This window comes from Gymnogyps californianus, chromosome 5 (assembly GCF_018139145.2).
Source record: "Gymnogyps californianus isolate 813 chromosome 5, ASM1813914v2, whole genome shotgun sequence".
In the NCBI taxonomy this organism is placed as follows: Eukaryota; Metazoa; Chordata; class Aves; order Accipitriformes; family Cathartidae; genus Gymnogyps; species Gymnogyps californianus.
The window spans coordinates 30,075,576-30,090,096 of NC_059475.1; the positions used below are offsets into that span (position 1 = coordinate 30,075,576).

The 14,521-nt window shown below is 39.8% G+C and overlaps 1 protein-coding gene across 1 annotated transcript in view; it reads right to left on the reverse strand.

The window, feature by feature from the left end:
• The window catches only part of LOC127016365 (cytosolic phospholipase A2 epsilon-like), a 33,920-nt gene that overhangs the window by 13,272 nt on the left and 6,127 nt on the right, over nucleotides 1-14,521 (reverse strand). The window contains exons 4-8 of the mRNA XM_050896794.1: nucleotides 10,167-10,303; nucleotides 9,325-9,456; nucleotides 8,658-8,698; nucleotides 1,446-1,488; nucleotides 787-850 (exon numbers count right to left, since the gene is read on the reverse strand). Coding sequence (XP_050752751.1) covers nucleotides 787-850; nucleotides 1,446-1,488; nucleotides 8,658-8,698; nucleotides 9,325-9,456; nucleotides 10,167-10,303 — 417 coding nt within the window. The remainder of the gene's footprint in view (nucleotides 1-786; nucleotides 851-1,445; nucleotides 1,489-8,657; nucleotides 8,699-9,324; nucleotides 9,457-10,166; nucleotides 10,304-14,521) is intronic.

Sequence of the window (14,521 nt, forward strand, 5' to 3'; positions counted from 1 at the left end):
TAATTTTAGGTCACTAACCTTTCCTCCCCTTGTTACATTTCAGTCTGAAACTTCCTATAATGCAACTCAGCCATTGCTACCATTTTCTTCATAAAGGTCAGTTCTCCATTCATGAATTATCTCGAAACAGCCATGATTTTTTGAGATTTGCCCCATAAACAGCTTTACACAAGTTACTGGTTATTTCAGTGAACTTAAAGACTAGTGAAGAGTCCTGCTATATTCATTAGAGCTACATTTTACAGGCAAAGTCCTGATTTGGTGGTGGTTCGCATTTTGTGCAGACCCCTTTGATACAATTTTACATTTAAACTTAAGAGCTTAAGTTTATTATTTTTGCTCAAGCAACCAAAAAAAAAATCTCTTTCAGAACCCTGAATATACAGTAACTTTGTACATACTCAAACGCAAATTAAACATACAGGATAAGATTTCTACATATTAATTTAATTGTAAGATAATTTTAAAAGAAGATCTGACTTAGATAAAAATTTTCATTTTGAACAAGCAATAAACAAACAGAACTAATATAATTTTTTCCAAGTTTTTAATTCAAGTATATATGGCTCTATTTTTGCATCAATTTAAGATTTGACTCGGAACTAAATACTTGACTAACTTGAATTTTGACAGATACAATCTTTCTGCAGGGTGGGGCATGGCGAAACTAAGTATTACGTGACACAGCTAGAGTAACATGCACAACAGATTATTAATTTTTCAACATCTGTTATAACGACTGAATTACAACACAGAAACAATAGGTTAAGGAAGCAATAACCTCACTTGTGGATTGCTGCTTCAGCTTCCCCGTATCCACTCTAACCTCCAAACAGGAAACCTCACGTGCCTGTAACAAGAGAGGATAAATGACGATGGAGAGAAGTGTAAATGTCATTGCAAGTGATTCATACTGTTCTCAACCAACCCCTCTAGTTGATCAATGAGCAACACAATTATTATCTATTACTATGTCTTCGGATAACATGCAGGCAATAGTGACATGGTGTTTTTTCTAAGTTTGAAAGTAAAGAGGAACAACTCATGAGCTGCTTGAACTTGGGGAGACAGTTAAGCAAAGAAGATGAGACCTATTCAAAATAATAGGCTTATGGAGATATGGGACTCTTCTTATGAGTGTTTTATCAATTTCTTCATTAACCCCTGATAGTTCTGGGTGTAATGGCGAATAATGGGTAGTAAATTCAAGTTTATAGAAGAAAGTAGGTGGCACATGCATGCTGGCAGCATGCCTTTGCAGAAGGTGGCACTGCACTGGAGTGATGGGAAACAGTGATCCTTAGTGCCAACAACAGATCCTTTTTCTCAGTAGGGCAGTGTGGCTGACAGTACTGGCTCTGGGACACAGCTCTAAGTTTCCAGAGTTAAAAATATGAACACTTGTTATGCAAGCACAGGACAGATTGTAAAGAAATATACATTACCACTAATACTCCATTAGTAATAATGCTATCAGGATAGTCCAGACTGAAAAATAAAATGGAAAATACAATGTCATGGGTGGGACAACTCAGATAAATATGTAAGGCTATGAGTTAACATATTACTCATTTTCCCCCCATCAACTTCGACATTTCTGACTTTAACATTCTCACTCAAAAATACTTTAAAGCTTTTATCAAGCATAGTTCTAGATGATGAGCTGAGTTGCAAGTTTTTCCATCCACCCATGATGATAGAATAAGAAGCTGGGCTTTTACTCCTGTGGTTTTTCGTACTTACTTTAGTAAACCATGTAATGAATTCTGATATGTGACATACTGAGTTGGAGGAGAGCTGGAGGCTGTTACATCCATCTTGATTGTTTTGATCATTATAGTTTGACCCAAGGTTTTGTACTTGAAAAACTAATACACTTGTCTAGATTGCCACAATTTTCCAAAAATGACCATAACGGCGGAAGAAATTGTACTCACCTCTATAAAGTGATTTGCAAAATGCACATGAGATTTGAACATATCACTATATGTGTAGATGTGTTTCCACTTATCCATCTAGGGGCAGAAATGGGTTCGTATACTGCAGATGCCTATTTTTATATTCTTAAATATTTTTCCCTCAGAAAAAACAGGCAATGTCTCATTAAGGATATCTTATTGTTGTGGTTTAACCCCAGCCGGCAACTAAGCACCACGCAGCCGCTCACTCACTCCCCCCACCCAGTGGGATGGGGGAGAGAATCAGAAAAAAAGAACCTCGTGGGCTGAGATAAAGACAGTTTAATAGGACAGAAAGGAATGAAAAATAATGATAATAAAAATACGACAATAATAATACTAAAAGAATTAGACTATACAAAGCAAGCGATGCACAAGGCAGTTGCTCACCACTTGCCGACCAATGCCCAGTTAGTTCCTGAGCCGCGATCCGCCCCTCCCAGCCAACTCCCCCAGTTTATATACTGGGCATGATGCCATATGGTATGGAATAGCTCTTTGGCCAGTTTGGGTCAGCTGTCCTGGCTGTGTCCCCTCCCAGCTTGTTGTGCCCCTCCAGCCTTCTTGCTGGCTGGGCATGAGAAGCTGAAAAATCCTTGACTTAGTATAAACACTACTTAGCAACAACTAAAAACATCAGTGTGTTATCAACATTATTTTCCTACTAAATCCAAAACACAGCACTATACCAGCTACCAGGAAGAAAATTAACTCTGTCCTAGCCGAAACCAGGACACTTACAATTTTCCATTTTATTAAATTGCAGATGTAAATTCAGACAGTATCTCAATTACCCAGATTAGTCCAAAGGGCATCCATACATACATAAAATTATAAGGATTGAGCACCAACACCTCAACCTGCTGCAGACAGTATGAGCTGTTTATTCAGACTTTACAAGCTATGGCTTATATTCTCTGTAGTCTCACATAGTTATATAGTTGAGATATGTATTTCATCTCAGCTGAAACCAGGCAATACGTTTCCTTTAAAATCAGATGAATGACATTGTTGTTATCCTTTTTAAGAGGTTTATCACAACTATTAAATTTCAGTATAAACGCACATGAAAATAACTTTGTAAAATTTCCCATGACAAAGAATTCTCCCAAGATTTCAAAGCTCATAAACAGTTTAAAGTTTCATTTCCAAATCAGTATTTTCCTTTAAGAGAAAAATATGAATTGGCTAAATGTGAGTGTGCACTGGCTGAGCGCAGAACACTCAGGAAAAACTTTCCAGAAAAACAAAAAAACAAAAAAAACCCCACAACACCAACCCCCCCCAAAAAAACTGTTACACACTGGAAAAAAGTGTTTTACTTAAGAATTTTGTAGGATCTTTTTTTGAAAGTGTATTTTAAGAGAGTTCAAAGAACATTGGTCAGGAATGGGCAAAAAATACTCAGTGTTTCTACCTGCATGCAGGGAAAAGGGTTTAAGTGCCACTCAAGTTTCATTTCAGACACAAACTTTTGCACTTGATTACTATTTTGTAGTTCAAATAGTTGTAACATTACATGACATATGGCGTCACTATCCTCAAATACTTCATTGAAAAAATTAAGGAAAGCAGAGAAACAGCATGGTGGATATTAAAAGATCTCAGCCTGCATAGCCTGGTGAAATGAAGGTGGAAAGACAGGAAAAGATGTCTCTTCATGGAGGTAAATATGCAGTAGAGTGTAGTATTATTTGAGGTATTGGTATCAGCAAAGTATAAAGTTAGGCTGATAGTTAGGAGGTCCAAGGCATGACCTTCAAACAGAGCAGAAGAACTTGCACTGTTGAACAGAACGGCTTGGAAGGCTCCTGGGAAGAACCAGGACAACACAGGCATTAAGCACCAATGGCTGAGATGTCCCTCTTGGGGTGTCACCTCTGTGGTCACTGCTGCAAGGAAGCCCAGCTGCTGTCATTTGTTGGTTACTCTCCACACTGCACTTCCAACTTTCACATCCCAAATTTCAAGGCTTCTGCTGGTCACAGCATAAGACAGATGTTTTTAATTTTTCTTTTTTTTTTTTTTTTTTTCTTTTTTAACCTGGTGATCCATACACTTGTTTTAAGATGAGCAAAGGCACTTACCATTCTCTGAAGCTCTGGAGATCAGCTGTGGCTAGAAACACAGCTGAGCTGGGTGCAGAAGAGCTCTTACTATTCAGGTTGGTAGGGACCTTTGAATATTTTGCCTATCCTTGGAGCACTGAATAACGTCCACTTCTCAGGACTAGCTGGTAATTTCCCTAACAACCAACTGGCTATTAGACAGCCCTCGTTACTCGTACTAACACTCCTGTCCTCTCCTCCATCACAGTTTGTGATTTGTGGCCTTTTTTAATGCAGACTTCAGTTTTACTATGAGAATTGGGAGCATATTATGGCCTGTGGCAGGGGAAGCCAGGAATAGAGACCCTAGACATCCTTCTCCAGTAAATGTCTATTGAAGGGGTGCCTAAGACTGCAGTGGACTCTGTGAGCCCAGGGATCACTTCCCAACACCTGGTATGCATCAGATTTCTGCCTTCTCCTTTTTAGATCATGCCTGACTTATAATGAAATGGGCAATATTGTATGGGAAGTTACAGTCACACAGATCTCATATTACAGTTCGCATTTACAGTAGACTACTGTGGTCCATTTCACCACAGAATCTGCGTTTTTTGATACGTATCTACAAAGTTTTAATTCTTTCATGTAAGATCCAGCTTCCCCTTCTTTTAGTAGCTTCCACATAGTGTAGGCTACTTTTCTGAGCTTTCTGACAACCCAAGGGAAGCATGGGGGTTGGTACAATTTCAGTAAAGAAAACTGTATTCACCTCAAAGATTCTTTGGTTGTCATCTTTCTTGACTTAAAACTTTTGCCTTCAGTGCTCCTTGAGGCCCTGTGACTTCCTGCCACAAACACAAATACGAACAGTACATTTGGCCCCCAATGGATGGAGACTCAGCCTACTCGGAAAGTTTCCTCAGCAGTGCCCAAACCAAATGGCTAGCATGATCTGCTGGTCGCCCCACACATGGGGGAAATTTCTCAAAATAACACAGCAGAACTACAGAAAGAAAAAAAGACTTTTATTTTCTAAAAATCATGCATTTGCCATATTTCAATAATTAATATTTAACTTTTATACAACTTTTTGTACACCTATTTACATTTATTTGTATTAAGTGGGCTTTGTTTTAAACATTGTCTTTCACATATGGGAAAAAAAAAAAAAGGGAGGGGGAGCTGAGATGAAAGGTTGTGTAAGAGTGGTCCTTCATTCTTCTAAGAGTTGTTTGAGATGCACCTCCTCAACTTGGGACATCTGAAAGATATAAAGAGGCCAAAAAGATCAGCAGACCCAGCAAATACCCTGGGGCCCTCAGACTTCTCCTTGGAAACTCGAAGTACCTTTTAGTTCATCAGAAGTCTCTTTGTGGTCCCTCAATATCAGGTGTGGGCTTCAGTAGAAGCCCGAGGGGAGGGGGATTTTGAGCGAGTGAAGCCACCTAGTCCAGCGGGACCCTGTCCCTGTAGCAACTCGTAGAGGCTCATGCTGATGCTGGACCCTACCAGTGGAAACACAGGGGAGAAAGCCCATGTTACTGTTGATAATCACCAGAAAATAAGACAAAAAGCACTAAAGTATGCAAATCAGCAACCTGTGTACAACGACCTTACCTTTTCTGTCACTGCTGCTTGAGGGCAGCAGCTCTCATGCCAGCTGGGCTCGTGTTATGGGCCCATAAAACATTGGGCGGGCGTTTGCAATCCCTTGGCTCGGTTGCTGGTGAAAAGGCACTTGGAGGAAGGAGCATGCCTTCCTCTCTGTGTTGTTAGGATCAAACATCTGGCTCTTAGTGCCTGCCACGGGTAGTGGCAGCAGAGAGGTGAGCATTTGCAGGTATTGCAGGAGTGGTGTTAGAGTGAGGCAAAACTAGAGAGGGTATTCGTCTTGCAGTTGTGGAAATCAAGCTACCAAAATGAAGGTTTTCTTCCATTTTAATTAAAAGATAATGGGAATGAATGCAGGAACCAATTTCATACAGCCCACCAGTGTATTGTGAGGGAATTTTTACAACGTGCTTTGGTAAAAGTAACACAAAACACAATTTTTGCAGTGAGGTCAATAGGCAAACTAAAATAGGAGTGACAGAACCACTATCGTAGGTGCAACCCAGGAAAATTTCTTGGCCTGGAGTTACACTTCATGTGTGATATTATTCATCTGAAATGCTGGAAAGAAAGAACAGGCTAATATAGTAAATTTTGCAATTGGTGAAATCTGGAACGAAGATGGGGAAGGAATGAAAAACTACTTCAGATAGTGTCAGACAAAATGTGCTTGTGGGAATAATTATTAATTTCAGAGATAAACTGCCATATTTACCCCCAAAAAAGTACGTTCTCATTGTTCCCATCACAATACCAGATTTGTAGAAACTGTTCTGCATGGTTAGCTGTACTTCTTGTTAGCACTATGGCTGGCTCTCCCCCTCTCCCATCCAGCAATGCCAAAAACCCTTGCCAAAACCTGCTGAGCTTGTTCAACACAGGAGAGGTCAGTTTGGTCCATAGCTTTCTGGTGACCCATCTCAGCTACCTCAGTTCAGTCTTTCAGACCTTTTCAGGGCTCTTTAGTTTATCACAGGTAATGTGATCCATTGTCTCCAATTTTAGTGCACAAACCCTTTCATTAATTACTCCTGACATCACACTTTTCTATGTTGAGGGGGAAAAAAACCCTCTCAATATCCTACCAAGATCATGATATTTAATCAATTCAGATGTGCTTACACCTTTAGTCCAGACTTGATGGATGGGCAGAACAGCATTGACTGCCATGCATATGCAAGAACTGCAAATGAGGGATAGTAGGGGAAATGTTCATCCGCCTTCCGACAAGAAGCCCATTTTCCCGGAGAAGTGTTTTCCCTTTTCTCAGTCCTGCTGGGACCTCACAGGGTCATTCCCTGACTTATGATGCAGCAATTTCTTCCCTTTGTGTGTGGAGTTCTTCAGGCCACAACTATTACATTGGTCACCCAGGTACCACACTATGAATGAAAAAAGTGGATCAGATGTGTTCTTGCTGTGGCAACTGAGCCATGACTGTGATTCTTTTTAAAACCTCTTCCTTGGGACTGCCAAGGGTCCTTTTTATTTGTACAGTCCCAACCACCATCTTCCAATCAGTAGAATTCCTACTCAGATAGCACCTGCAGAAAATGCTAAATTTCTGACTTTATCTATTGAACATGTCTCCAGGAAAAAGCAATTGGCTGCAAGGGCCAAGAGAAGAGTTTGACACGGAGCCGGTGCGCACATGCTCCGAGACGAATTCTAGACTCCGTCCCCATATGCAAACCCACTCATGCACAACATTCAAGCCAGAACAACCTACCTGGACCGACATCACCAAAAGACAGGATTAACAAGAGTATGATTTTATGTACCAACTCCATAAGCCATCCTCTAACTCACAAAGGAAGGAAGACCCTAGACAGGCCATTTGGGACGTCTACTGGAGCTCCCTTCCCCATTGCCATTATTGATGTCGTGATACTCCTAAGCTGTGATAGGCACCATTTGTCTTGCCGTTGTTGGGCCTTCTGCCAGTTTTGGTGCACAGTAAACAACAAACAATCCGCCCTGGTGAGTCTCCGTGAGTTGTAATAGGAGATTCTGGGACTGCTTTATCTCTGATGCCTTTTTTGCTTGTGAACACTGGGAGATCTTTCCTTCTCCATTCATAACACTGAGCTACTGCCCTTTCTCCAGCAAGTCACAATTTCCCCTTCTGTCAGGAATAAACATGTTATTCAAAGTCTCCACCAACATATTATCCTGCTAGGCCTCCTGAAGTGCCCTGAATGCCTTGAGAAGGTCCCAGCAATACCATCCCTTCTCTAAGGTTATTTTAACACCACTTTCAGTCCAATAACATGGATCAAATTGGTAACAGAAATCCTTTCAAGTAACTTCCTCAGAGTCATAAAGCATATTATGGAGACAGACTAGAATACCCGTGATCCTGCACCAGACTCCCCCTCCAGTTAGAGTGACAGGCTCCCAGATTTCTCCACAGCATGAATTACCTGAAGCAAACATGTCCCCTAAACAGTCAAACTCCACCAACAGCTTTCAAGCCTACCAAGTGAAGCTAGTGCTGCTCCTCCAGTTTTCCTGGTTCCTCAGTCCTCAGCCTCCCACAGTGATCTTTGCTCCTTACTCTCCCTGCTGGAGCTGATACTCAAGTCTATCACAGCTCCCCATGTGCAGCCAGATGAGCTGAATAGATCAGCTTACAGGAGAGCATTTTATAATGCTGTGGATTTGAAAAACCAGATTCCCCAAGAAGGGGGGACATAAGACACTTAGGCTTGGCACTCCTCCTTCTAAGGGTCAAAACTTCCTGAATATTGTAATTGTCCTCATACTTCTTTGTGTATTGATTCAATGACAAAAAGAGAACAGGAGGAAGTTGGTGCCCACAAGGTAGCAGTCAAACAGGGCAAAAATGATATTTTCGGGTACTTAAAATCTAAAAATATGTATTCTGAAATTCCAATTTACTAGACTTGAATGAAAACATCTAGATACTGCTTTCAGAGACTGTAGGTTTAAGCAGCACTGTCATATATGAACCAGGTTTCCAGACTATTTTTATACTGAATACAACAGTTTATTTAGAATTTAGGACTCTACTCACGTGTTCTGCAATGTGAACTCCACCTCCAGCTCCTCACGTGTCTGAAGAGAGGGGAATAAGAAAGAAGGTGTATTACATATTTTTCTTCATAGCTTTCATCATACCAGTTACATACAATTTGTAAAATATGTATTTAGAATAAAACTTAGGAAAATTCCCAGCACATAAGAATAATTTGCAAAAAAAACCCATGGTGCCAACTGAAGATACTGAATTTGAAGATACTGAAAAAGCAGTTGCTAAAACTAGTTTTTTGAAATCTAAATGCCATATAAGCATGCAGACTTAGGAACTGCTATTCTGCTAAAACAGCCATTTTTCAGATTTTAATTCCCAACACAAAAAGAATCAGCTCCTTTAATATTATTACAGCTCAAAGTGGCTGAAAATTCAGAACTTATACCAAAAGCCAACAAACATGCCAGAAATATTCAGAATTAAGGCACTGGGTAATTAGTTCTTGCTGCTTCCATCCTAGATTTTTAGCATAGAGATTTGTTCTTAACAAAAACTAGCATGGAGCACTTTTACAGGGACTTTAAGTCTTTCTTATAAGAGCAGGAAAGTACATTTTAAGTAGATTTTTCCTATAATGAAAGACTGTAAAAGGATATATTTAGATGGAAGGAAAGAATTTGCTTTTGTTCTCACCAATTCCATTGCTCACCTGTGGATTCAGCTGAAACTTCACTCGAACAGTACGTCCTACAGTGAGTTTATCTATGTCAAATAGAACTGTGCAGAGTTCGTCATCCCTGGTGATTGTGTCTTCATCACAGACCTTTAGCTCCAGCACATTCTGCAGAAAGAGGTTAAGAATATCATGGAGTTATTTCTATATCTAAGAGCTCTTTAAGGCAGGAAAATCTCAAGACTAGGTTTTCCTCCCTCCCCGCTCCAGTTTTAGGGGAAGAAGGAAAAAGGAGAAAGAGAAACAGAAAAGGGAAAGAGATTTGGGAGTATTAGACTTCACATTACTGATAACTCTACGTGCACGAAGAAGCAGGCTTGTCTGCCTGGGGAAATGAAACAAGACAAGCAGGTCATGCAGAACATTCATGAATTTGTGATAAAGGACTGTATTAAATGTTTCTACATTTATTTTATGGCCTTTGGCTCTAAGTGTATAAAACAGGCACAAGTACATAAAGAATGTTTAAAGGATTTGCTTTCCACCATACCTAGAACTAACTGATCTTACTGTTATTTTTATGTGATCTTTATCTTGGGTTCACTTGTGTATGTCAAGACCGGGAATAGGATAGTAAGGCCATATTCTGCAGGGCATTTAATTGTTTCTCACTGCTTCAGTATAATAGATGCTTAAGTAACAAATAGATGGAACAGAACAATACCAAGGGGGATGTAAGCAACAGAGTTTTTTCTGAGGAATCTTTAACACCTCCAGTGTTTGGAAACTAGCTACATACTTATTGGTTTATTGTAGTTTTGCATAATCTACTGACTATCTGCAGACAGCAAGTGGTGAAAACCATTTATTTTCACTACCTTGACTCGGCGGTCAATCTTATAGCAGAAAGCTTCATTCCAGACAGGATTTTTGCTGTTCCTGATGGTTCTGGTCCGAACCTTCTCAGCTGAGGCAGTAGGCAGCCACAGTGTCACGTAACAATCTGAAAGGGTGACTGTATAACAAGAAGACAAGCAGAGTGATAATGTATCCAGAGAAAGAATTACTGCACTGTGCAGATTTAACCCTAATAAGACACAGATAACACGGTAGGGGCTTTCTTCCTAAAATACACAGAGTGAGGAGTAAATAACACAATGAAGCACTCACGGGAAAACAGAAACACCCTCACACATTTGCCATGCTCATTTCCACCTTTTCAGTCAGACTTACTTTTCTTTTAAAACGTTACTTTATATTTGAAATAGCACTGTACTCCATATGCAGTACATGCACACCTATCCATGCTGCAGTTAGATTTATATTCATGACTATCCAAACGACTGGGGCAGGGTAATGTTGCCAAAACACGAGAATATCTACTGGTATATGCCCTCTGCCACGCGCACTCACATCAGCTCCAGGATGGCTCCTCTGTCGCTCAGGCAACACACCTCACAACCTTCAATATCTGGGCTGCAGAGAGACTTGTTTTCTAGCATTTCCTCCTCAGATTTGGTACCTTAACTAATTGAAAGCCTTTATCAAAGTACTGGCTTAAATGAAGAACAACAGATTTTTTTGCCAAAAAGTAAAGCGTTCCCCCATCAAAGCTAAAAAGTTCTGATTTCCACAAATCAGAATGTGCCAATTTCATATTCATTCATATATTTGACAAAATTTTTAGAAGTTGTGTTGTTCTCAGCAATCCTTTTGGAAAACAAAATCAGTTCCAGTACCACAGTTAAATTACTATTTATTCTATTCCTTCCTACTACTCTATCTGCAGACTGGAAAAATCTTGCTGTCACTCATGTCTGGGGAAAGAAGACGTGAGTGCCACCAAAGACATCAGCTCCTTCCATATTCTGACCCCCCATGTTTGGAGGGAGAACCGCCAGGGAGTGAGACTTGCAGAAGCTTGATACAGGTGCCGATGGCCTTTCTCTCATACTATAATGCAACACATATTCTCCCTATTTCACATTAGCAATGCTCAACCAGTCGTCTGGGTCTTACAGCGACCTTGTGAGTCAGAAGAGGTCAAATAATTCAACCCATAGTCAATCCCTGCATCATGCTCAAAACCTGTAACAGTGTTGTTATATTAAGTACAATTTTCTTCAAGTATTTCCTCTTTATTGTTCAGTAATGACTACAGATTTAGGTGTTTCTACCAGCCATGTTTTTCCCAAGCTGTGGCTTTATCGTGTAGTTAACCATGCTATCACAATCAGCAAAACCTTGATAATGACTGTGGGAAGGAAAGCGTTTCCAGAAGGCGGCCTTAGCCAAACCTGATCAGAAGAGCATGACCGATCAGATGTTCAGCAGAGGCACAAGTGTAGGCAGATGAAAATGTAAATGATTAATGGTGATTAATGCCACAGCTGCCATTTTCAAAGGGCTTGAGACACACCAATGAATTACTTCACAGTGCCAATGTAAGGATTAAGCAAATAGGTACATTGAGAAAACTTGAATGACTTGCCCAAGATCCCATAATGTAGTCAGTGTCAGGGTCCAAAACACAGTCTAGATTTCCAGGCCTATAACCAAATCTATTAACATTATCTTGCTCTGGAACAACACTAGGGAGAAATACTTTTAAAGTATATTTATTTTTCACTGGTGAAGTAAATAGGAATGTGAATCAAAGACCGAGAAGAAAGATTCACTTCAACAAATTAAGCACAAACACTTCACTAACGAGAAAATATAAAAAAAAAAAACCCCAAACATTGACATGGGGAACACCAAGGTTTACTCAGAAAAACAGGAAAGCTAAAGTGGAAGAAATAAATGCTAACTCAGAATTGTAACAAGCAGCATACTGTTACCATTACAAACAGGTAGAAAAGGGATATTTTCCCAGAGTTGAAAATACTGAGGTTTCAAGGAAAACTAACTGAAATGTTTGCCTTTTTAATGCCTTAGAAAAGGTAAAGACTGCCTGAAATATCCATCCCACTGCAGACAAAAAATGAACAGGTTTTCCACAATAATTTGAGTTTCTTCAGAAAACACATTTTCTGCTGAGAAAATGCTGAAGAGTTTTCAAATCTCTCTGCCAGGTACACTTTAAACAAATCCTTGGGATGCCCAAGTTCTGAATTTGGGGCACCTCAAGAGGGTAAAGATATGATATTCATCTGTTCTTGAGACCAGAATACAAGGTAATAAAGCAATATGGTGTGGCAGACATGCCAACAGACTTCATGAAGAAAGACTGTACGATTCACTGTGGGAAGGAGTGACTGTGAGCAAGTTGTTCCTGAGAAGGACAGCCACAATGAATTGAAGCATAAGCAGGCGACCTGCTGGAGTACGCAAAGGCACACGCAATTATTTCTGCAGGTTTGCAGATGCAATTGCAGTGACTGCCTGGTCAGATCACATATTTGGTTGGTACAAATCACCACTTAGGCATTTGAACATCTGGATTTTGTTAAATAAAAAGTCACGCATACAGCTATAAGCCCACCAAGTGTGTGCTTCTGTACCTAAAAGTAGGTCTTTAATCTCTAAGAAACCCAGAACTTTACATCTTATAAGGTGCTCTCACTCTGTCTAATGAACCAAATCCCTTTTTCAAAACGACACAGTAAATGTCATAAAACAAAGCAGTTTGATGATCTGTCATTTCTAGACTAAAAAATATTAAGACATAAGCAGTAAACAAGGTATTCAGTAAATCATAGCAGATTTTTTAAAGCTGGAAAATAAAAGGAAAAACATAAATAAGCACAGTAGTATTACATTGCGGAAGACGCAGGGGTAAGTAACCCAGAATACCACAAGTGCAGCAGAGATTTGTTCCCTGATAGTAATCGTTCATTCAAAAATACTGTTGTTGTTAAGCACAACTTCCACATGTTCCAACCACATCCCTCCTGCCAGAAACCACCAAATCCAACCTCAGATAATTTTTCCCTCTTCTCTTGACATATCACACTAGTTAAAATCTCAAAACGTGTAGTAGATTAACTAAAATTTACAGCTGGTTTCCTTAGAAACTATGATGTGCTGCATGAAATTCTGAATGTACCAGAAGAAAATTAATTTTGAGCCATGCTCAGCAAGATTTTGGGGAAGATATTGTGGACTTTTCCTTTTTGGTTTACGTTTTTCCATTTTATTCTTGTGGTCTTTAGATTTGAATTTTCTTAGTCTCTTGTCTTTATTTCACCTTTTTCTTTCATGTCTTTCCAACCTCTTTAAACAGATGTTTCACCATTCAAATTCCCCCATGAAAGTGACTCAGTGGCATAATTGCATTTTGAAAGGCACCTGAACAAGCCTCGGTGCACCCAGGAGGGTGGGTTATTGAGGACCCACATCTATGGAACAGAAGCTGTGAGGAAGCTCCTCAATGAATTGGAAAATTCAGAATTAAACCAGTCCCTCCCCTGGCTGAGTCAGTGCCACATCTGGACAGTGAACAAACCATTCCTTCCACCTATTGCAAGTCTCATTCTCCCACTGAGGATTTTCATTTTAAATTTGCTGCCACACTCGCATTCAACAAGCCGATGCCCACTAGCCTGCAGAGGAAGAGAAGGTGAATCGTTACAGGGCTTCCACAGTTGGATACCATCAGACCCTGTAGACTTCCCTGCTGCAGAGATTTCTTCTGTCTTGGGCTCTTCTCACTATTAACTCTTGTTCTGTGATCTGGCTATGACATTTTTCTCTTGTAGTCTCTATTCTAGATATCCTTTTCTCACTTCCCCTCACCATCCCTCACTTAAACTCCTTTAAAACTCTCACACTAATGCTCTGTTTAATTTTTTCTGACTTTTAAATTGCTCCATTCTCTAGGTTAAATAAATTCCCAGACACACTGGATTTTATCATCTCTTCTTGCATATTTATAAATTCTGCAGAACTAACAGAATGTTTTTGCTTGTTTGCTGTTATTTTCAGCAACTACTGCTGATTTTACATTTGCACCACCAGTTCTCTCCTTCTGTCTAGAAATTCTGTAGGGAATACTCAGGTTTCTTACTCAAAAGTACAAGAATTTTCATCATTTAAAGAGCAGCCCTCTGATTAGCAGCTAAGTCTGATGTCACAAGAGTAGGAAATACATCCCATACAGTGAGGTATGAAAGCAAGAGATCAAACGCATCACCTTGCTTGAGTTAGCTTCTTTACACTTAAGAGCAGAAAGCAATGCTTCAGCATCACAACAAAAATAATTCTTGCAAACTTGCAGCAATATATCTTTTTA